General features: G+C 27.5%; 2 protein-coding genes across 8 annotated transcripts in view; both read right to left on the bottom strand.

Annotated features, from left to right (window-relative positions):
• Positions 1 to 671: 671 nt before the first annotated feature.
• On the bottom strand, positions 672 to 2,634 carry LOC107453512 (speckle-type POZ protein). Its single transcript, XM_016070380.4, has one exon. It carries the CDS (start codon positions 2,306 to 2,308, stop codon positions 881 to 883), a length of 1,428 nt encoding a protein of 475 aa, XP_015925866.1. The 5' UTR covers positions 2,309 to 2,634; the 3' UTR covers positions 672 to 880.
• A 4,580-nt stretch (positions 2,635 to 7,214) lies between these two features.
• The window catches only part of LOC107453504 (dual specificity protein phosphatase 19), a 46,175-nt gene continuing 31,130 nt past the window's right edge, over positions 7,215 to 22,259 (bottom strand). For 5 of the 7 annotated variants that reach the window (XM_071177547.1, XM_071177546.1, XM_043038989.2 and 2 more), the window contains exons 2-3: positions 13,501 to 13,726; positions 7,215 to 9,801 (exon numbers count right to left, since the gene is read on the bottom strand). In XM_071177547.1, coding sequence (XP_071033648.1) covers positions 9,410 to 9,801; positions 13,501 to 13,723 — 615 coding nt within the window. In that variant the 5' untranslated portion in view covers positions 13,724 to 13,726 and the 3' untranslated portion in view covers positions 7,215 to 9,409. Of the gene's footprint in view, positions 9,802 to 13,500; positions 13,727 to 15,203; positions 15,318 to 15,516; positions 15,596 to 22,259 lie in introns of those variants that run through there. The other 2 variants (XM_043038988.2, XM_043038993.2) reach the window with 2 other exon arrangements.

A 22,259-nucleotide genomic window follows, 5' to 3' on the forward strand; every position in this document is an offset into this window, starting at 1 on the left:
ACTTACTTATAAAATATAAATATATATATATATATATATATATATATAACAGGGTGCGTAGCCAAATTATTTAACAATAAATAAGCACCTTTTAAGCACTCAAAAAATATTTTTAAGCACTTTAAAAAAAATATCATAATTAGGCAGAGTTGGAAAGTTTTTGACAATTGACGGTTTTATCTTCTTTTAACCATCATGTCAAAGAAAAGAAAAAACCTTTTGACATTGTTTTTGAAAATTGTCAAAAATCATGAAATTTTGAATCATGCAAAACGAATGGCGTTTTCATACGCTAAGGACTGACAATGCGCCGAAATAGATTGGGGTTGAATTTATTGAGAAAACGTTGAATAGAGCAATGTGAACTGTGTCATTTTGCATAATTCGTAGCAAAAATCAACATGGTAAAGGAAGAATCTCATTTTAAAAAAGGAAAAATTAAGCACTTTTTAAAAGCACCCAATGAAAAAAGCACCTTTAAAGGCTTTTAAAAAACGAAAATAGAAAATAAGCACCTTTAAGCACTTTTTAGAAACGCTACGCACCCTGTGTAAGAATAATTAAATTTAGAATAATCGAAAAAATTTAGTTGTGCTGTGCATTTGGCTTGGTTTGCAATTAAAGTTTATACGTTGCACACGATAATTTTAAAAAGTGAAGAAAAGCTTAAATAGATCACAAAACTTTAATTATAAAAAATAAGCTTTTTGAAATAACAATTACAACAGATTTTATAAGTATTGTATGAATTTAATTCATTTTAAATAATAATCTTATAAACTCATAAAAGTGAATTGATCCATAATTTTCATGGTTAATTAACAAATTGGTAAGTAATAAAAAAATTGATAAAAGTTTTTTTTTACTAAACAACACTATGTTAGCAAGATAAATTTGTCGTTAGCTTTGACAAAACTTCCGATGCCAATTCCGTATTGTTTTGTAGCCACGTTATCCATTCTGATGATAATAGAATTTCTTCTGAATTTTTAACAATAAAGTCGATCGCAGCTGCTTTAAGACGAGCATGACTAATTGTATCAGCCAAAACTAATATTTCGTATACATTTGTCAACGACATTTTACAATTTAAAAAGATCGAACACTTCTCTTTCAATGTTAGTACTTGGTACTTATCAGCCACAATCAAAAGTTTTTTTGCACGCTCAAAATCTATTACTCCAACATTATCAGTATACAGAAACTCCAAAAATAGATTAACAGTATTGTAATCGATATCAACAATTTTAACGGTACCAGTTAGAGTTTCAATCATATTCATATCGAACATAGCACAGAATATTGGAGATCTAGCCGCCAGGACACTTTTATGGGCTTCTATAACATGATTTTCTACACTTAGTTTGACATCACAAAATTTCTTGCTCAAGAACATGCACTTAAAATCTTCTTGTAAGGAAGAAATTCGAGTAACATCGTCAAAAACAGAAAGAATGTTCGATTCTGTAGCATTCGAGCATGAAAACTCACACAAAAAAGCAATGGCTTTGTTTTCGGCATAGTCCTTTTTATTACGCACCAATTCATGCGCGAAAGCAACCGAAGGAAACTCCCAAATTTCGAATGGGTGCTTTAACTGAAACAAATGCGAAGACCTTTCTGTGCATGCCTCTTTGTCTCTTGCGTCAAGTAGTGTCAACTTACAATCAACATAATAACACAGTTTAATTTTCGACTTTAAAATTTTAACATTTATCTTAAGAGAGTTGTCAGTTTTAGATATGGTAAACAAGAACTTAATACCTCGAGGGAATATGATATCTTCTAAAACCATCCCATTTTTGCAGAACACATTCCATCTAAGGCTTAGACGATCTACGCCGATCCTTGTACGAGCAATGCTTTCTTCCGACTTCAACTTTCTAAAGCTTTCACCATACAGGTAGCAATAAACAGTTAACACATCATCAGCACTCTTCTCTGCGTCTTCCATTATTTCCCGGGTTTCAATAAACTCAGAGCTTCCCCATTTACATTCATTTCCAGTTGATTTATTAGTCACTTCAAAAGTTTTTAATTTCTTACCACTGGCACCAACCATTTCGATTTTTAAGTCGAACGAAAAAGAACTTTCGTCCAACGAATCTTGAAACAAGTAGCACGAAACATATTCCGATGTCATCTCACTCTCGCCTCTTGGAAACAACTGTAGGAACCATTCCTTTCCACTTAGGTTTTCATCAATAAAATTGGGACTGAACAAGCACTCACCGTTATTTTGATAGCAGAAAGAATAATTCTCTATTCTCCATGTAAACATGTATTCATTTTTTCTACGCAGAGCCATCACACACTTTAAATATACAGTTAATGCTAAATAACTTCAGCTGGAAACTAGTGCTTATAAAACAATCGAATATGAACACAGAAAAACTAAGTAAACAATACGAGAGGAGGTTTTCATTGATAAAATAAATGCTCTTTTATAATCAGCTATCTGCTAAATGATCTCTGACGTTATCAGTGGGTTTCAAACAAAAAACATTACTATCTTTCTCCTAGTTTCTATATTCAATTAAGCGTGGTTGTAGTTATCACTTACGCCTACGATTATGTAATTAAAAACGATAAGTGTTGCTTCATTCTGTTTTGCATCTAAATCAGAGATTAGAGACTACATAAATAGTTGCATTTAGTGACTACATAAATAGTTGCAAGTAATTTTTGTAAGTCTCCTTATTATCTACTCAAATCTTACTTCACACCTACTCAAATCCTTATGAATAATCTGTCATTGATAATTCCCAATTTCTTTGATATTTACCCTATATTTTGCCGGTCACATCTTTATGATATTATTGGTTGTCAGATTTGTAAAGGGTCGAACTGTATGTGGTTCATTATCCATGGTTTAATTTCACTTGACAAAAAAAGTTTAACTCAATTGTAAACGTATTTCTACACAAGGCATCTGTTCCGTAATATGCACGAAAAAAAACTGCTCTAAATAATAATCTAAATAATGATCTAATAATCAGATGTTAACTTTCTAGGACTAATTCGTATTTTTGAAATTCCATTTCTCAGAATCGATTTCTCCTTCCGAAATCGCTCAAATTTCGTATTTTGCCATGTAAAATTACGTTCTCTTATATATTATAAAAAATTTTATACTTTATAATTCAAAATTTTTCACTGTTATTAAATAATAAAAAATAATAAATATTTACAAAAAGTTTTTTTTTTCCTAAAATTATCTTAGCATAAAGAATTTTACAATTGTGCACAAAAATTTTTACAATTCGCTTAAAAAACTCTCAAGATATAGCGAAATACGCAAAGAGTAAAATTAACGCTAAAGGTTCCAAACTTTGGACCATGTCTCCCAAATTAGCTCTATCCCCATATTTTGAGGGATGAAAATCCGTCGAAAAAAAGTATATTTATTTAGAGAAATTAGGTTCTTGTGTCTGATGTCATAGAATATAATATATATAGTTTATATTATCGTCTGTAATATAATAATATTCATAGCTTATAATATCGTCAGCACTAATTAACAGCATTAGAGTCCTAGAATGTGAAGATCTGATTATTAGATCAAAAGTTATTCAGGGTGGTCTGTTTTTTCTTTTTTTTTGCGAACTATACCTGTAAATATTCATAACCATGCTAATTTTCATATTGAAAAAAAAAAAAAGACAGGACATGGAATTTGAACTGAGTTTACAAAATATTTAACTTTGTAATTATGAAATACGACATTAAAAATAATCCAAAATGTGTAATTAAATTATTGTGATTGAGCTTATTTTTATTATAAATTTCTACTCATATACGCAGTAAATTGTAAAGCATCGTTCGTCATATTATTTTTGATCTTTATTAAATATAATTATTTTTAAAAAAATCTGTGAAATTAAGCTATTAAACGTGTGAAAGATTTATATGAACAATGACTTAAGACTCTCCTATGGAACCCTTATCGAAGAATATAATCCTAAATAGATGGTTCCGTGGTTTTGGTTCGTTTAAAAGGAAAAAAACTCAAGTTTAATAACAAAATTTTAATGGAAAACACTAACACTATAACAGTTAAAAATTGCTTAATTCTTTTAAATTTAATGATTGAAATGTCGCGCAAAACAATTCTCATAAGTCTATGGTTCAAATAAAAAAGAATGTTCAGAATTTAGGGGAGTCTGTAAGGCATAGACGAAAAATGCTAAAACTAACTTTTAACTAACTCTCAGCATCTAAATAGAATATTGCTTCGGTTTTGTTTTGTTTTTTTTTTTCTTTTTTTTTTGTAACAGAATATTTACACAGACATGTTAACTCTATGATAGCTGTTAATGTATATAATTGGCAGAAATTTTTTTTTAAAAATTATGAGCTGAGAACTTTTAATTTTTTAAAAAGTTTCATCACTTTTGAGGAACACTCACTTTTGAAAACATTATAACAGCGTACAATTGATATAATCTCAAATATCCCCAAAATATTTCAAAGCGATATCGTAAGTAGTTTCTTAAAAAAGATAAATCGAAAAAATGTCAGTTTTAGCATTATTGATAAATGCCCTATGGACTTCCCTTAAATTTAATTTCAGAGGCGCTGCCAACGCCATCTGTAGATTTTACTGGCAATCAAATAAAATTTCCTCTTCAACATTGAGCTCTCGACAATTTCTTAGACTTTCAACAGATTTATTTATAAATTTAACATCGTGTATACCGTTAATGTAATTTTTGTCGTAAATAATGCTTTCAAGAAAAGCTTTTATTATTAACAAAATATCAGAAAATGAACAAAAAATGTCTTAAAATCAGCATCAATTAATCAAAAACTAATACAGCAATTAATTCACAGGATTGATCTAATATCGCCTAAAAATACAATGTGAATTACATACCAAGTTAATATGTTTTTTTTTTTAAAAAAAAAAAACTTCGTCTGCCGTTATATACGTGGATCTGTATGTTTCAGAAATATTTTTTAAAAATACTTGACTGGAACTCTAACGTCAAGGATTTTCTTGTTGACTTCAACGTACTTAACATTGCTGCTTTGTTCCCTTCGCATATATTTTGGTTTAGGAGATGAATCATTCACCATACCTTTCGAACTAAACTCTTGGAGACATTTGTTACCAAAAGTGAAAATTTTGTTGAGTTTAAAAATGACAAAGTCATTAAAAGTGTCATATTCAAAGAGCATTCCGAAAAAAAAAACTTTAAAACATTTTTCTGAAGCTTTTACAGCCAAGTACGGAAGCGATACGATCAGGTGGAGGTTACTTTAAAACGTATTGAATTGATATGTAATTGACAGAATAATTTCAGGAGTTATTATATCAGTCTTGGAAATTAATAACAGCACAAATACGATCAAAAAAAATCCTGCAAACAATGCAAACTATATTTATAACATACATGTTATTAATTTTAGCCCATATCAGATGAAAATTAAATAAAATTTCCATACAGCAAGTATTCGGGACGGAAAAAAAAAGAAAATGTTGTTAGGAAAAAACACCATATGTTCACAATGTAGTATTTAAAAATAAAACTGCAATAAAATATTACATTTTGCCATGATTAGAGATCATCAATAGATGGAATACAGAAATGATTAACTTCATTGGTCTGATGAAACAGGGAGGCAATCTTTTATTTTATTATATTTTGCTTTTACTAATATAACTTAGAAAAACAGTAACATTAATGCTCATAAACTTCATTAACATTTTTAAAAAAATAAATTTAACAAAAGAAAATGAAACTCAACGATAAATTATTAAAATACAACCCAAATTAAAAATATGCATACATATATGCAAAAATATGCAATTCCTTAATAATGTAATACAATATACCTAAAATTTTTTAATTTTTTCATACAATTAATCTTTGTTTGTAATACAGAATAGAGGCTGTCTGGTTTTTCAGGCCAATAGTTCGATACCTTCAGAATATTTAAGGATGCGTGTTAATGAATTAAAATTTTGAGGCATTAAAATTTTAATGCATTTATCCATGATACATTTTAATTCACTAACTCTGCTTTTTTTGAAAGTTACAAATAAAAGATAAAAACTCTAAGATTAAAATAACCCTGGTCATGCTTTCTAGAATAAAAAAATATCAAATGAGGGCCTCTTAAATACTATAGGTTTAAATAAATTTTTACACGAGGCATTAGCCTTCGCCCACTTATGTAAATAGCAGTGATTAGATTTTTCAGAGTCTTTACAAATACAGTACCCATTTATTTAGTTTTGAAATATTTTGAAAAATTATATGGAATTTCCAAATTTACTCTATTTATGACCCCATTCATTGCATTTCTGAAATAACCGTACATTGTAGCTAATTATTAATACCCAATTTTCTCTATTTATGAGCCCATTCATTGCATTTGTGAAATAACCATACAATGTAGCTAATTTTCAATACCAAATTTTCTCTATTTATGACCCCATTCATTGCATTTGTAAAATAACTGTACATTGTAGATAATTTTCAAAACCAAATTTTCTCTATTTATGACCCTAGCAACTACATTTGAAAAATAACTATGCATTGTAACTAATTTTCAATACAAAATTTCTTCTTTTTTATGAAAAAACCATTTACTGTAGCTGTTTTTCAAAACCAAATTGTCTCTATTTTAATAGAATAATGTACTCTGAGCTTATCATCTTAAAATTAAGTTTAACTTTCAAAAGCGATAATATAAAGGACAGGTATATAAGAATATATGACATTCTGTTAAAGAGCAAGATAAGAAAGATCACCCATTGTAAAAAATCTATGCATAATTTTAGTAGAAGTAGCATAAGCATGAATAAATTTGGTAAAAGTAACATAAATTTCAATAGATCCTTTTCATATTAAACAGTGCAAAATTATAGAATTAATTCAAATATAGAGTTTATGGTAAAAAACTGAGATTTACTACAGTCTGGTTTAGTAATTGAGAAGCTTGGTGTAGTAATTGATTTTACTACACCAAACTTAAATAGCTTTAATTTTAATTAGCTTATAAAGCAGACCTATATACTAAGTCTGATACACAAGAAAAACAGAAAAAAAGAGTAAAAACCTGTGTTTACCTAAAAAAAAAAGGCAATTCCATGAAGGGAGGTAATTAATAAGATACGAGTGCTAATACTAATGTAATAACATATAATTAAAAAAATATTAAAAATGTTTTGGCAATGCTTGATCAAAACAATTCAACACACAAAGGGCATTTTAGAATTTTAATTGCATAATGAGATATCTCATACAAATTAGAATATTCACTTTATTTAAGAAAGCATGCGAAGAAGAAATCTTGAGACACATTGGTTAGATAATTCAATGCTAAGCATAAAATTCATTTTCAATATGTAAAAAACAAAATGGCAGTTAAAAATGTTTTTATATTCTGACTAACATTACATAACAATGCTAAAGTTTTTTAAAAAAATTCATTTAAAAGTTATGGGTGATACTGAACATTTTTACACTGAAAACACAGAGTAAATCAGAACAGTATTATGGCAAAGCTATGCAGTTTGCGCATGCCAATGCAACTAATGAAGTTCCATTGCATTGAAGTTAAAAAATCAACAACAGCACGAAAACAATCACATAAAATTTTAAGCTATACAAAGGAAAAACACTTAAAAACAAATTTTAACAGAAAAATAAAACAATGTATACAAAGTTGTAAAAGTAAATGAAGTACACTCCTGAAAATCAAAAAGGCAACACATAAAAAAACATTTAACGAATGTGGAAATAAGAGCAAGTTAATAAAATCTGGGTAAAAATAAAATTTTATAAATTGCTATTAGAAACAAAGGCAATATAATTAAGTTAACTTATACCTATTGAGTAGTATTTTACAACAAAGTTTTCCAGGAAAATATTATTCCTCCTGTAAAATAAATAAATTTTAACAAGTAACCTAGCTAAAAAAAGTAAAGATGATAATATAAAAAATTTGTGAACTTAAATAGTAAAAAGAGGGCACCATTTTGGCTATATTTCAATACGTATAAATGAAACTTTTCATTGTTATATAAATAACATTTTGAACTGATAACAGTTTAATAATAAATATGGTTTCGTAATAAAATATAAATACTTTCAACCATAAAATGCTGACAATAAATAAAATGTTTCAATAAAAATTTTGTAAAAGATATTCTCGCTAAAAATAGGCAATGTGAGTGAGTATGAAACAGCATTTTCAAAGTTAAATCAAACGTGGAAGTTAATTAAAGAAATATGAAACAGTAATACAATGCATAACCATTATTTCTCCATTGCTTTCAAACTATTTTTGTTCTCTTCACAGTTTAAGTATTTTTAATGTTAAATATATACATATAACATTTCAGTTTTAAATATTTTTTATAAATAACCTATACTTTGGATGCTTGTATTGCCTTTTAATTTAAAGGATTACTTTTAACTTAAGCATCATACAAACATTGTAATATTCTATTACAACAAGCATTTGTTTTTCTTAACCATGTAATCTTCTGTCACAGCAGCCAGCTGTTGGCCAAGGGAGTCGTGGAAGTTAAAGCTTCCACAATTTGAAGACCAGAGGCATGGCTATTTACGTTTTTCTACTCTACCTAAAATTATGCCTTATAACTCGTGTTATATAACATTTATGAATTCCAGTTTTTAGTATTCACTCTTGCTTTTTAAATCTATAACACATCTTTAACTATCAGTCAATCACAGTTTTTCTAGAAAAGTTCACAATCATAATGGTAGTTCAAGCATGCAAAGTAATAAAATTATTTCTTAACAAGTTAATAATTGCAATTTTACTAAAAACTTTTTTATGTAGAAATACGGACATATTTTATTATTAAAATCTTTTTTATTTGTATAGATGAAAATAAAACTTAACAAAATGCATTGATCTTAAATTCCTCTCAAGAACAATATATAAATAGGTTAAAATATGCATAGCAAATATAACAAACATATGATACAAATAAAATTATTTGAAGTAAAAAATATATATAAAAACTACATAAAAAGTATCAATAGCTATACAAAACCTTAGCTGAAATCAATAAATAATGTATTTACACGATAAAAAAAACCGTCTACTTTGAAAAATATACAAATTAAGCACAACAAATTAAAGTATAAAACTGTATAAAAATGTTGCTTAATGCAAGAATAACCAATGCCATATTTTTAAAATGTCCAAAACTAAAGTTTTAAATTTCTTGAGGAAAATATTGTTATTTGTGCATAGTTATATGTTTTTGACACACCAAATGTTCTTATATGTATATAATATATAGTCACATGAAAGGAACTAACAGTACAATTTAGTAAAGTTTAACTTCGATTATCCTAACAGATAAAAGTTAAAATCCTTTTTCAAAACTTAAACATTGGTTGTTCTGGCACTAAGCTACAGACTATGCAAAAATTTCTTTTTCATAATCTTCAAGTACTCTCATAAATCCATCATTAGGTCTTATATATGGCCGTATACTTTTAACAAAATTGAATGCTTCTTTTAATGCCATATGATTTGTCTTCATTAAATAGGCAATGACTATAGTCGGTGCTCTAGAGACCCCAGCATTGCAGTGAACAAGAACACATCCTTCGTGTCTACCATCATCAATGAATTCAAAGCAACCATCAAAGAATGTTCTAATATTTGATTTTGGCTCATCCAAAATATCAACGTTTTTATAAATAAACTTAGATTCATAATAGTTTGGAATTTTATAACCTATGTTCAAAACATGAGTCACATTGAAGTCTTCCAAAATTTTGAGCTCCATAGCGACATCTTGGGAACCTACAAAGATAATTTTAAAATGGTATTAATTGGTAATTAAATATTAATTATTTTTACAAAAACAATTTACATTAGTTGACCCATTTATTGTGGAATTATCTTCAAAGCATTGTCAACTTCAATTTCTGAAATAAATTGTTCAATTTCAATGTTAGTATGAAGCAATAAAATTAGTAAAATCTCCAGTGTATGTATATTCACGAAGTTGTTCCAGTGAATATTTGAAAAAATTTATTACATTTCATTATAACTTTCTTGCAAAAGCAAATGTTACCATTAGGCATGTACTTATGATAAAGGTTGAGCAAAATAACTTCCTTAAATACCATTAATTTTCATTTACACTAGCTGTTATGAATATTCAGGATGCACTGATAAAAGGATTAAAAACAAACATTTTCATTCAACATTCACTGCTGAATTTTTAAATTTTCTATTATAAAAGCAAAATAATGATATTAATGACTGAATTTTTTACATTCACAAAAGTTATTTGAATGTTAACATTCACTGGAGAATATTAACGTTTACCGAATTTCAGACTTTCATAACATTGTTATTGGTAATAAGATATAGTGAAAATGCAACAGGACAGAACCTACTGATTTTAGTATTTACCTAATATGAGAGTACTGATAGTATAAATTTTCTAAGCAAAAGAGAACAATAACTACAAGAAGAGATTAAGTTAGGTAGAGAGTTTTTTCTAATACAAGAGACAAAGACATTCTTGTAATAGAAAACTGCTATAGACATTTTAAATATACCAAAAGAAATTCCAATTTTGATTCCCAAATCTCATTAAATACCAAACAAAATAAGACTTGAATAAAAAAATAATGAAAGTCTTTGAAACAAGACTTATACAAGCATTAAAATTTATCTGAGAAATTAAAATCACAATTTTTTTTTCAGAAACTTTTTCTTAATCGAAAGTGTTGACTAATATTTTTAATTTGACAGTTCTTTAAAATGTTCCACTTTTATTTTTTATTGCATTACTAGTAATTTTATTGTCATACATTGTTTTTAACAATACCTACCTTATAATTTAACACGCCTAGTAATTTGGATTGTATTTGTCCCAGTAACTTTTTACTGAAACCTAGAAATTTTAAAGTGTATTTTGTTGAGTAGTATATTAGTGATTAGTTTGTTATCTTCTTAATTTTACAAAAATAATTCCACAAAATTGTAAAAATTAGAAGAAAATAATAATAATTATGATAAATAATAATTTTTTTCAAAATGCTACTAACAAATGATATAGAAAATAGCATTTAATGACATTTATATACTCAATATTATAATAAATTGAACATGAAATATTTCAGGAACTGGATGATGCAAATGATATAGAAAACAGCATCTAATGGTATTCATATACTCTATATTATAATAAATTGGACATGAAATATTTCAAAAACTGGATGATGCATAGGGTTTAGTCATACCTGGCCTTTAGTGCTTCCAGTTTGTTGTATTTGTTCGATAGTCTTCTAAAAATATATATGTTGTTATTTATTTTAGAATTCTCTTGGTATCTTTATAAATAATGAATACACAAACACACTTATCAAGACATGTAGAAATAAAATATCAAATTTAACACCCCCAAAAGTGCACCTATTAGGCAACAGAAGTAAATAAAAAATGTAAAAATAATTCCTAGCCAAATAAGTGAACCATTCTCCTAAAATAAGATAAATTATTTAAATAAATATTTAACATTCATATCAGAATCAAACAAAAATATAAATATCTCATGCATCAAAAATTATTTGAATCCATATTTCCATAAATTTTAAATGTTTTAATAACAACAAAATTAGCTGCATAAAAATATCTTGTAAGATAAGCAACTATAAGCTAGCAATTGCTTCTTAACTAGAACTTACTATGAGATTATTTCCTAACAGTAGACAAGTAGTTGACTATGGAAAAAGTTAATAAAAGTATGTGTAAGCCACTTTTTTGTATGGACAATGGAAGGCAACTGTTTGTCCATTTGGTAAATGGAAAAACTAAATAGATAACACACTTATAATACCTTGAAATAACCAGTTTTCAAAGTAACTGCCACCAACACATCTACTTTCATCCTGTGGTGGACAAGTGGTTTTCCAGTGTTAGTGAGTACTTAATTTGCTTTGAAAACACTATTTTATTGCCTACACAGGTAAGCTTTTATGATGGGCTTTTAGTTCATTTTAAGATTAGCCTCCAAAGAGTAATGTGTATAAAAATATAATGTACATTTTTAGCAAACTATTAGGTAAGATGGAAGTTGCATAGAGGTAGCTGTATAACAAAATGCAATATGAAACAAAGATGAAAAAACAAGTCTGCGGCTGTATAAAAAACAAAGGGTTAATAAAAACTTTTTNAAAATCCGACGTCAGAAATCATTAAAAGACTACCTATGAGGTGCGTATGACTGTTAAAAACTTTTATTAGATGTAATTAATATGTAATCATAATTAAATTCTTTACAACATAAATGATTTAAAGTTTCTTTTAATTAAACATTGCTGCTCGAATTTCATTTTTTAAACTTACCTGTATATCTCGAAACCTCTCTATCTCAAATTTTTTTCCCTTTCCCGCGAGATTCGAGATAGGCAGGTTCGACTGTACCATGAAATAACCAGTTTCCAAAGTAACTGCCACCACCACCAACACGTCGACTTTCATCTTGTGGTGGACATGTGGTTTTACAATATTAGTGGGTACTTAATTTGGTTTGGAAAACACTTTTATTGCTTATGATGGGCTTTTAGTTCCTTTTAAGATTAGCCTCCAAAGAGTAATATGTATTAAAATGTAATGTACATTTTCAGCAAACTATTAGGTCAGATGGAAGTTGCGTAGAGGTAGCTGTATAACAAAATGCAATATGAAACAAAGATGAAAAAAGAAGTCTGCGGCTGTATAAAAAACAAAGGGTTAAGAAAAACTTTTTTACGATCAATTAAATTACAGTGAATTGATTCCGAATCTTGACAATTTTAAGTGTTTTTATAATTAGTTAATAAGTTTGAAGATTGTGAAATACCGATTCTGAATTTTGACCATTTTAAGTGTGTTTATAATTAGCTTATTAATTTGCTCATTATGGAATATTGATTAAATATTTAAAATAAATATTAAACCTTTATAACATGAACTTATTTAAAATTGTAAATTATATATATATGCAAGAACAAGATATCGTTTAAGTAATAATAAACTATAATAAAAATTTAAGCTAGATGCATTAGGTCATTTTCGAAAATATGCAGAACTGATATAACATTTTCAAAAAGAAACACCAGAAATATAATCATTTACATTATACATTTACATTCATTTACATAATCTATAACACATTATTTTGAATTTTTTTCATATACAAAGACATTTCAACACCTTGGCAATTATAGTTGGTGTACAGATGCTAATATAGAAATATTTCCCATGAAACTTGAGCATATTTCTAACATTTAGCAATGAGAATTAAATCTAAATGGCATAGTTTAGAAAATTAATCCAATATTTTAACAAATGAAAAAAATTTAAAGTGTAGAAGTGAACAATTACAGCATTAATAAACTATGTATTATAAATAACTTAAAAGTAAAATAAAAACTTAAATAATTAGACAGTTTATAATGGACATAATTAATTAACACATTTTACAAGCAGGCATAAAATAATTACCAAGTATTAATCCTTCTAAAACTAAGGAAACTGTAATATCCAAGCTGTTATCAATTACAAAACCAGGATTCAAGGAAAATTCAGGCAATGTTTCATAGCAGCCATCATCTTTCAAAGTTTCAGTGTATCGAACACCATTTTCACTAGTTACAGTGGTTGATACTCGTTTTAAACCTTTCAGTTTAAATTTACGAACTTGATCCAGCAAATCAGTATTTTCCATAACCTATAAAATTGAAAAAATGTTAATTTGGTAATAGAAACAATGTAAGATCATTCAAACATAATAAATATTCTAAACTTATGGCTTCATCCAACAAATCTTTAATTACCAAAATGAGAATTCTATGACTAGATAAATGTTAAAAGGTAGAATAAACATTTATCTGAACAAAGAAAAATTACTTTTAAAAAAAAGATATGATCAATAAAGTTATTGTCTATAAGCAGTATAATAAAACAAAAATTCTAATAACAATCAAGCTTTACGTTTATCTTTTTTCTTCTTTTTAAATCCAATTTATTTCATTTAAGTCTATCTTTTTTTTTTTACTAAAATGGGAGTTTTTAATTTTTTTTTAAATAATATAAAAAATTTTATTAATAATTAGTAATATAATTTTATAAATGGTGACATAATTGAAAAGTTATTAGGAATAAATCATAACTAACATTTCAATCCATAATAGCAGATTAAAAATAAAATAGAAATTTATTGCTTTTAGCTACAGAAAAACAGATTAAAATNGGGTCTGTCTAGGTTTTTCCGAGAGGTACCCATTTTGTGAAAATTTAGACATAATTTGTGAAAAATTAAAAATTATATTAAAAAATCAACACAAAAACATGGTAAAAATATAGATTTAATGTTTCTTAAGGGATACAAAAACAAAATTTTAAGAAAAAGTATTTTGTGAAGCTACCGTTTTTCCTAAAGTTGAATTTGTGAAACTACCGTTTTAACTAAAATTGAATTTGTGAAGGTACCGCTAAACGGTAGTAAATTCGGCCTGGACAGACCCCTGGTTGTAGTTCATTTACATCGCACTAGAGCTGCACAATGGGCTGGGAAACATCCCTCAGGATGATCCGAAGACATCCCATCACAATTTTGATCCTCTGCAGAGGGGATTGCACCCCCGCTTCGGAAGCCTAACGACCTGCACGTTACAGTAGCACAGTTTAACGAGGACCAATACCGCACACCCTCGGTCCCTACGCAGACTGATCCAAGTGGTCATGCTCAAAAATGGAAGATAAAGCAGTCTGAGTTTAACTTTAAACGGCTTTTTAATGCCTGATTAGAAAAGGTTCCTTTCAATACTGTATATGTTTAAAAATTTAGAAATATGTTTGCACCATTAAAATAAAATGTGGTTTTGAAAATAGCGTTTTAAAACTAGAATTTATAATATTTTCATTAGTAGCACGTGTTTTTCAACAAACAAAATCTCTTTTTAATAACCACTTTCAGATATATACAGGTAAAAAATTAATTTTTCACTTTTTTTTAAGCCTACATTCTGAAATATTCAAAAAACTGATAAGAATTTTAAAATATTTCAAAAATTCTGTGATTTATTACACACAGCTAAGTGCTATAGTAGGAAAAATTTATATTTGTTAATTGGAAATAATTTAAAACAGCAATATATCTACAATAAATTTTAAAAATATAAATATCAATAAAAACATTTAACAACCTCACATTAAAATGATTTATAAATTTCTAAATTGATGGCATTTTTAAAAAAATTATTCGATTTAAATCAATGATATTTTCAAAAAAATCAATTGATTTAAATTATGAACAAATCTAGTTTAAAACCAAGTTGATTTAAATCATTGAACGTTGGTAAGAGTTAGATGGAAAAGAAGAAAAAATTATCATAAAAATGTAATTTCTTTAATTCTTATTTAAGTAAACATTTAATTGCTAACTTCAATTTAAAATGTAAAGTTTCATAAAATTAAATATATTCCTAAACATTTAAATAAAAATTATGAACTTTATACCAAAACAACAGGTCAATACCAATGTCACTTCCATTTGTTTACAAACATACAAATGATTTTCCTTATCGCACGTTCTTTTACTAGCTTTGAGCTTACTTATAAAATACTAAAGGAGGGGACCGAGAACTTGAGGGTTCGTTCTCACTGCATATGATTCTATTCCTCTAATTGTCGTGAAGAAAAAAGATGAACTTGATTGGCCAGCTTTTCACGGTATAAAAAATTTCACAGTGATTGAAAGGCTCGAATGGGTTATCTGGGAAGAAGATCGGCGGTTCCATGTGTTGTGTGTTGACCTCCACACTTTCCTCTCTTCCTCTTCACAGTTGTATGGAAATGTACAGTGTTCCAAAAAAAGAAGAAAAAAAACGAACCGCCCTGAAATAACTTTTGATCTAATGATCGGATCTTCACATTCGAGAGGACTCAATCTTAATGGTTCGAGGGGGTGACCTCAAATATGCAAATTAATTAGGGCAGGCGATATTTTAAGTCACGAAATCAAACACAAAAACACACTTTCTCTGAATAAACATATTTTTTTTTTCGGACGGATTCAGATTCTTGAGCCCCATATTCTAGAGGGTAGCCGCAATCAGGGAAATATGGTCCCCATAGTTTGATGAGGAGAACGATGCACAGTTTGAACCTTACTATGTTAGTTTTATTTTTTGCGTTCTTCGCCATAGCTCGAGAGCTTTGTTTATCCAAAGATAATTTCATGCAAAAAATAAATTTTAGTTAATATTTGTTATTTAGTTTAATAATAGTCGAAAAAATTTTGAATAGTAAAGGTATAAATATTTTTACATCTGGATATTCAGCTCTAGTTCTTTCTTACCCATTAATTGAGCTGATTTAACATGCCTTAAGGTAAAGCCTATCATATCAGCTCAATTGATGGGTAACTTACCGAAGGAAAGAACTAGAGCTGAATATCCATTAAATAATTACATCTTTAATGGACTGTAGAAATAAAACACTCATTTATTATCACTTTACATGGTGTTCGCTTACACGCACACAACGATGATCTCACCATCTATTCGAGCCTTGAAAATGTGCATTTTCAAGGCTCGAGTAGATGGCGCTTTAACAACATCATTTTTAAAGTACGTAATTTTATAAGGCGAAATACAAAATTTGAGCGAAATCGGTTGAAGTTCCTGAGAAATCGAGTTTTAAAAAATTCGACAATTCGATTCGCGTATTTAAAATTCGATTTCTCTGGAGCTATTCAACTAATTTCGCTCAAATTTTGTGTTTTGCGATGTAAAATTACATGATGTAAAAAATTATATATTTGACAATTCAAACTTTATTCAACTATAAGCAAACAAAATAATAAAAATATAGTAAATATTAACTATTTTTTTTTTTTTTTGCATGGAGTTATCTTTGGATAAAGGATAAACGAGAAAGCTATGTTTTTCAAAATTCAATAAAATAAAAATACTTGCTAAAAGTTATTTATGCGTGAAATTATGTTTGGATAAACGAATTTTTTAATTGCATGCAAAAGCTTTTCAATTAGTTTAAAAAATTCCCAAAATATGGCGAAATATTCAAAAATAAAATTAACTTTATGAGGTCCAAACATTGGATCACTCTCTTGAACAAACTATATTGGGACCATATTTTCCAGAATGCGACTACCCCTATATTTTGGAGTTCAGAAATCTAAATCTGACGAAATAAAGGTTGAGTTATTCAGAGAAAGTACGTGTTTGGTCTGATTTCGCAACTTAAGCTGTAGTCTGTATTAATTAATTAGTATATTTGAAGTTACCCCTTTGAACCATTGATAATGAATCCTAGAACGTGAAGACCCAATCATTAGATCAAAAGTTATTCAGAGTGGTTCGTTTTTCTTTTTTTTTCGGTGCACTGTACTACGCCATAAATTTAGTTTTTTTTATCGTTGACTGACAATCCTATAAATAAGGTGCTACTATTCTTAAATATCCCGTTATAATTAAGGGCGTATATGTGAAACAAGGTGCAAGCTAAATCTATCGTGGCTGAAACATTTCTCTTTGGTTGTAATGTGGAAGTTTGGAGAGTGTGATACCAGCTCAGATGCTATCCACGTCGTCTGACCAGAGATAAAATTACGCGGCATTTCTACCATGGCCGCTAAGAAACAGAGCCCTAAAGATAGAGCTGTGTGCTTGGTCATGGTTGGATGATGTGTGTCCTTTTGTAATTTTCACAATAGATTGATTATACAATTCTTTAAAATTACTATAAATAGTTAAATAATGCCAAGAATTAAAACAATTTAGTAAATTAACACCTTCCAAATTTTGAGCACGTATAGAAATTTCCCTGTTGCGTATTACTTTCCCATTGAATAACATGAAAAAAAACACCGGGTTTTCTTTTTCTTTTTTTTTAATTCAGGAAAGCCAGCATGCTCGAAAAAAGCAGAGACAATCAGCTGAATTCTTTCCTGTTCTGAAAGTTAAGCGGTGGGCATTTTAATCTATTCATTCAATTATCATTTTATCAAATCGCTTATTAAAATTAAATTTTTTTATAACTTTTTATGATTAATTTTTGAAATTAAAATAAAAATAATTCTTAGACAGCAATTTTCTTTGAATTTTTGTATTTAAATATTAAAAAAGCAATAAAATTTGAAGAAAAAAATTTATGATAAATAGCAACTTCAGTGCTTGAACCTGAAACATTTGTCATTTTGGAGATTTCGATATCTTTGTCTTTCGACAATTAGTTTTCAGGAATAGTACCTGCATTTATATCAAAAACAGAAATTTTATTAAAGAAGGTTCATTAATGGGTTATACGTATTTTAGAGGACAAAAAAAAGCATATTTTTTAGTAAATGAAGCATATTTTTTAATAAAAAAAGCATATTCTAATAATTATTTTTCTGATATTTTAAACATATGAAAGAGCAATATTTTAAAACTTCATTTAAAAAATTTTTAATCAATTTTTGAAGACCCCTTAAAAAGTATTCCCTTGATGGACATGAACTCTCAAAAAATATTGCAACAATTTTATGAAAATTATACGCCAATAATTCAGATAAAACGACTTTAACGAAACAAATAAAAAAAATTAATTTTTGGCAAAGATGTAAGCCAAGAAAAGCAAATTTTAGTAAGAAATAGACCGTACATTAAAAAAAAAATATAAATAAATAATAAAGAAAATTTAAAAATTGAGCTCTGAAAAGTATTTTAAGTTTAATATGTAGATTATCAAAAAAAATGTGCAAAATCTTAATGAGATAATTGCGTTGTTGCTTAAAACAGATCCACAGATTAGAAAAATAATTGTAAAAAAAACTATTTTCTATCTTTAATAGCCTAATAGAAAAAATTCTAGAACCTTTCTCTTCCAAGGTTTCACTTATTGACTTAAAGCTTTGTAAAAATATACTTTAACGTGTAGTATAGTACTATAAGATTAAATAAACTTAAATGCATTTTCTTATCACATTTTATAACCTACCTTTATTTTTCTATTTTGAATCATTTGTGTCATAATTTTTAATATTTTTAGTGTAGTGGATGCTTGTTGAAATCACACAGAAGTAATTCAAAATATTGCAAAAAAAAATTTTAACAACTATTAGTGGAATGCTTTACTAAGGGTTGCACCATCCAGATATTTTCAGAAAGTCTACTTTTTTTTCTTCTTCTTGTTTTCATAAAGATAAATAATTATTGTTTCAAAAATTCGAACTTTCAAAAAAAAAAAAATTCGATGATCATTGAGTATAGTAATAAAGCGTAAACTTAAATCGCATTTTCCAGAAAACCATATTTTTCAATCTTGTTCCATCAAAACAGTCGGCATTTTGACAATTTTTATTTTTGAGTTCTTTAATGAGCATAAAGCTTTATGTATTTCTTTCTTTTAACATGACGCAAAACATTTAGAGCATAGCAAGTCACAGGCAAAATTAGCAAATTAATTTTTCATCTAGGAAGAAAATGCTATCAAAATATGACGACTCATTAATGAGATCATTGCAAATAGAAACATCATAACCTGTTTTATTGCTAGAATAAATTGGTAAATGATGATGATAAGGATTTATTGAAACACCCTAAGGCCCATTCAACAATCCATCTGGTTTTTATATTCTTTATTCCACCTTCCTCATATTTGTTTTATTGTTTATTTTTTCCTAGCTTAAAATTAATTAGAAATCTATAACATGCACTTAATTCTTGAAATTCAATTTTGACAAGTAATCCAAAAAGAGTAGTGAAAAACATAACTCCCTGTGAATAGTTGACTACACCAACCATTCCCAATGACCAAAAGAATTTTTTTATAAATATATGTACGAAAACACAACTCAGTACAATTCATAATATATAAATATGATTATGGCAATTACTCACGCAAATTAAAGTAAAGCACTCACGTTTTTTTATAAATTTGAGTAACGAATTTACAATTATATACAGATCTGAGTAAAGTGCTGTATGCCACTTTCAATTTTTTAAAGCTAAGAGATTTTTAAGAAATTTTAGTGGAAAATTAATTATTTTGAATTAATTTTGATCATAATTTCTGAATTTTGTTTTCTTATAAGTACAGAGTGCAGTGTAAGGCAATACTTTTTTCTTTTGTCTTAAGAATTCTTGTAAGATCCGGAAGTCAGGTCATCTCAGAGGAAGTGGATTTTTTTTCTTTTCCTTTCCTTTAAAATCAATCATTTATGTTCCTTTTGGAAAGAAAACGGATACCATAAAACCGTCTCAGAGAATTTCATTTCTATTTTAAAAGCTGTAAGTAATATGCATTTTTATCCCAGAAATATATTAATTATTTTAACTTTACGATTTAATGATAAATAAGTATGCATTTTAAGTTAAAATGACATTGAGCATCTTCCCTGGATATCTAAAGAAACAATCATAGTAAATTACAAACTTAAGTATAAAATTTCACATAATTTTCAGAATTTCTGCTGATGTCATAACAAATAATATTGTATTTTGGGTGATCTAGGCGAGCTTAGTACAGCCTTGTCAAAAACAGACTATAATAAAAAATATTAAAAAAAACTTTTCAATTATTTCTTACTCTATTAGACTATAATCAGGACTTTTCTCCTTTAAAAAATATATATATTAGCAAAAATTTAAGTCAAAGCCGAGAAAGTCTGTTTACAATTCAATAGATTAATAAAAGGAATCGAAATATTAATTTCTTGCTAAATTACTCATGAATAAAGTGACAAATCGGTCTCAAATATTGAGACAAGTCCTCGAATTTTTTCAATTGTCCTCAAAAACTTTCAAACTCTTTGAGGGCACAAAATGTCCCCAAATTTTAAGATGTGTTCTCAAATGTCCTCAAATTTCCTCGAAAGCATACATAATCTTTTTTTTTTCATATGTAGTAAAATATAAAAAAACGCACTTTAAAAAATAAAGTAAAAGATAATTTTATCTTTCAGAGAATACAAACAAAAAGCAAAGATACATGATGATAAAATTAACATATGAAAACGCTATATTCGTCTTAAAATACTTTAAGCAAAAAATAAACAAATTTTAATAATCATGTACTGATTCATTTTACGTGTGTTCAAATGCAAAATATTACATGATATTTCAAAACTGCTTAGTAATGAAATCAAGTTTGATAAAAATAGTTCTACACCTGATATTAGTTATCAGTATATAAAAAAAATATATAAAACTTTGAAGCACAAATAAATTAATATTTTCCAAAAACATATGGGACCTCAAATCGTAAAATTTTTGGAGGACACTCGTTGATATGTTCTCAATTCATGGTTTATAAATCTGGTCACGCTAACCCTGAGCATTGTTGACTACATATTTCTTCATGTATTATCACTACAATTTCGTTATTATGCGATAATTTTAAACAGTAGCTTATGCACAGTCTATTCTTACTGAGGATATATATGTTGTTGTTGTTTCTTATGCCACTTGCCAATACTAACAAGCCTGCTATGGGAAACCAAGTAAATTATGAGATATGGTTCGTATATTCGAAATATACAACTGATAAATAATTAAGTTTCCTTTTAAAAACAACAACAATTATTAATTATTTTCTAAATAATAAATACTCCTTACGCATTTCTTTAATATATTCCATTTTTATGTTAAAAGTAACATAAACTTTATATTTCCATCAAACATAAACTTTATATTACCATATGATACGTCCGAACACAAATTACGTCCTACCAGAGTAGGCCAGTTTCTTACAAAACAAAACATGCTCCCTTTTATTTTATTTATCTCGGGAGTAAATATATTGATAGCTAATTTAAAATCCTTAAGGTATCCGACTAGTTTCGACAACTCTTTTTTAAAATATTAATATAAAATTTTAAAACAACTTGTTTATTTGTTTTATTATGTGTAAAAATTTATAAAACTAGCAAAAAAAAATTTTATGTCATTAGTTATATAAATGGCCATTTTTAGATTAAAATAAGGGGCATTTTTTGCATATACACTGTAAAAAAAAATTTCTATCTCCAAAAACAAAAGATCCTTTGAGGATTTTATTTAGAAGGCTATCAACTATGTTTTGAACTATTATCGTGAAAGTTAGGGATCAATGTAGTTAAAAAAGCAAATTTTTTCTCTTAGTCTGCAGTTCAAAACATGTGCCCTATAATCAAAAACACTCATGAAAAATTGTAGACAATTATTTTAAATACAACATGAGAAATCGTGTTTAAGGTAGGGGAAAATGCGAAAAAAAAT

This window comes from Parasteatoda tepidariorum, chromosome 2 (assembly GCF_043381705.1).
Source record: "Parasteatoda tepidariorum isolate YZ-2023 chromosome 2, CAS_Ptep_4.0, whole genome shotgun sequence".
Classification (NCBI taxonomy): Eukaryota; Metazoa; Arthropoda; class Arachnida; order Araneae; family Theridiidae; genus Parasteatoda; species Parasteatoda tepidariorum.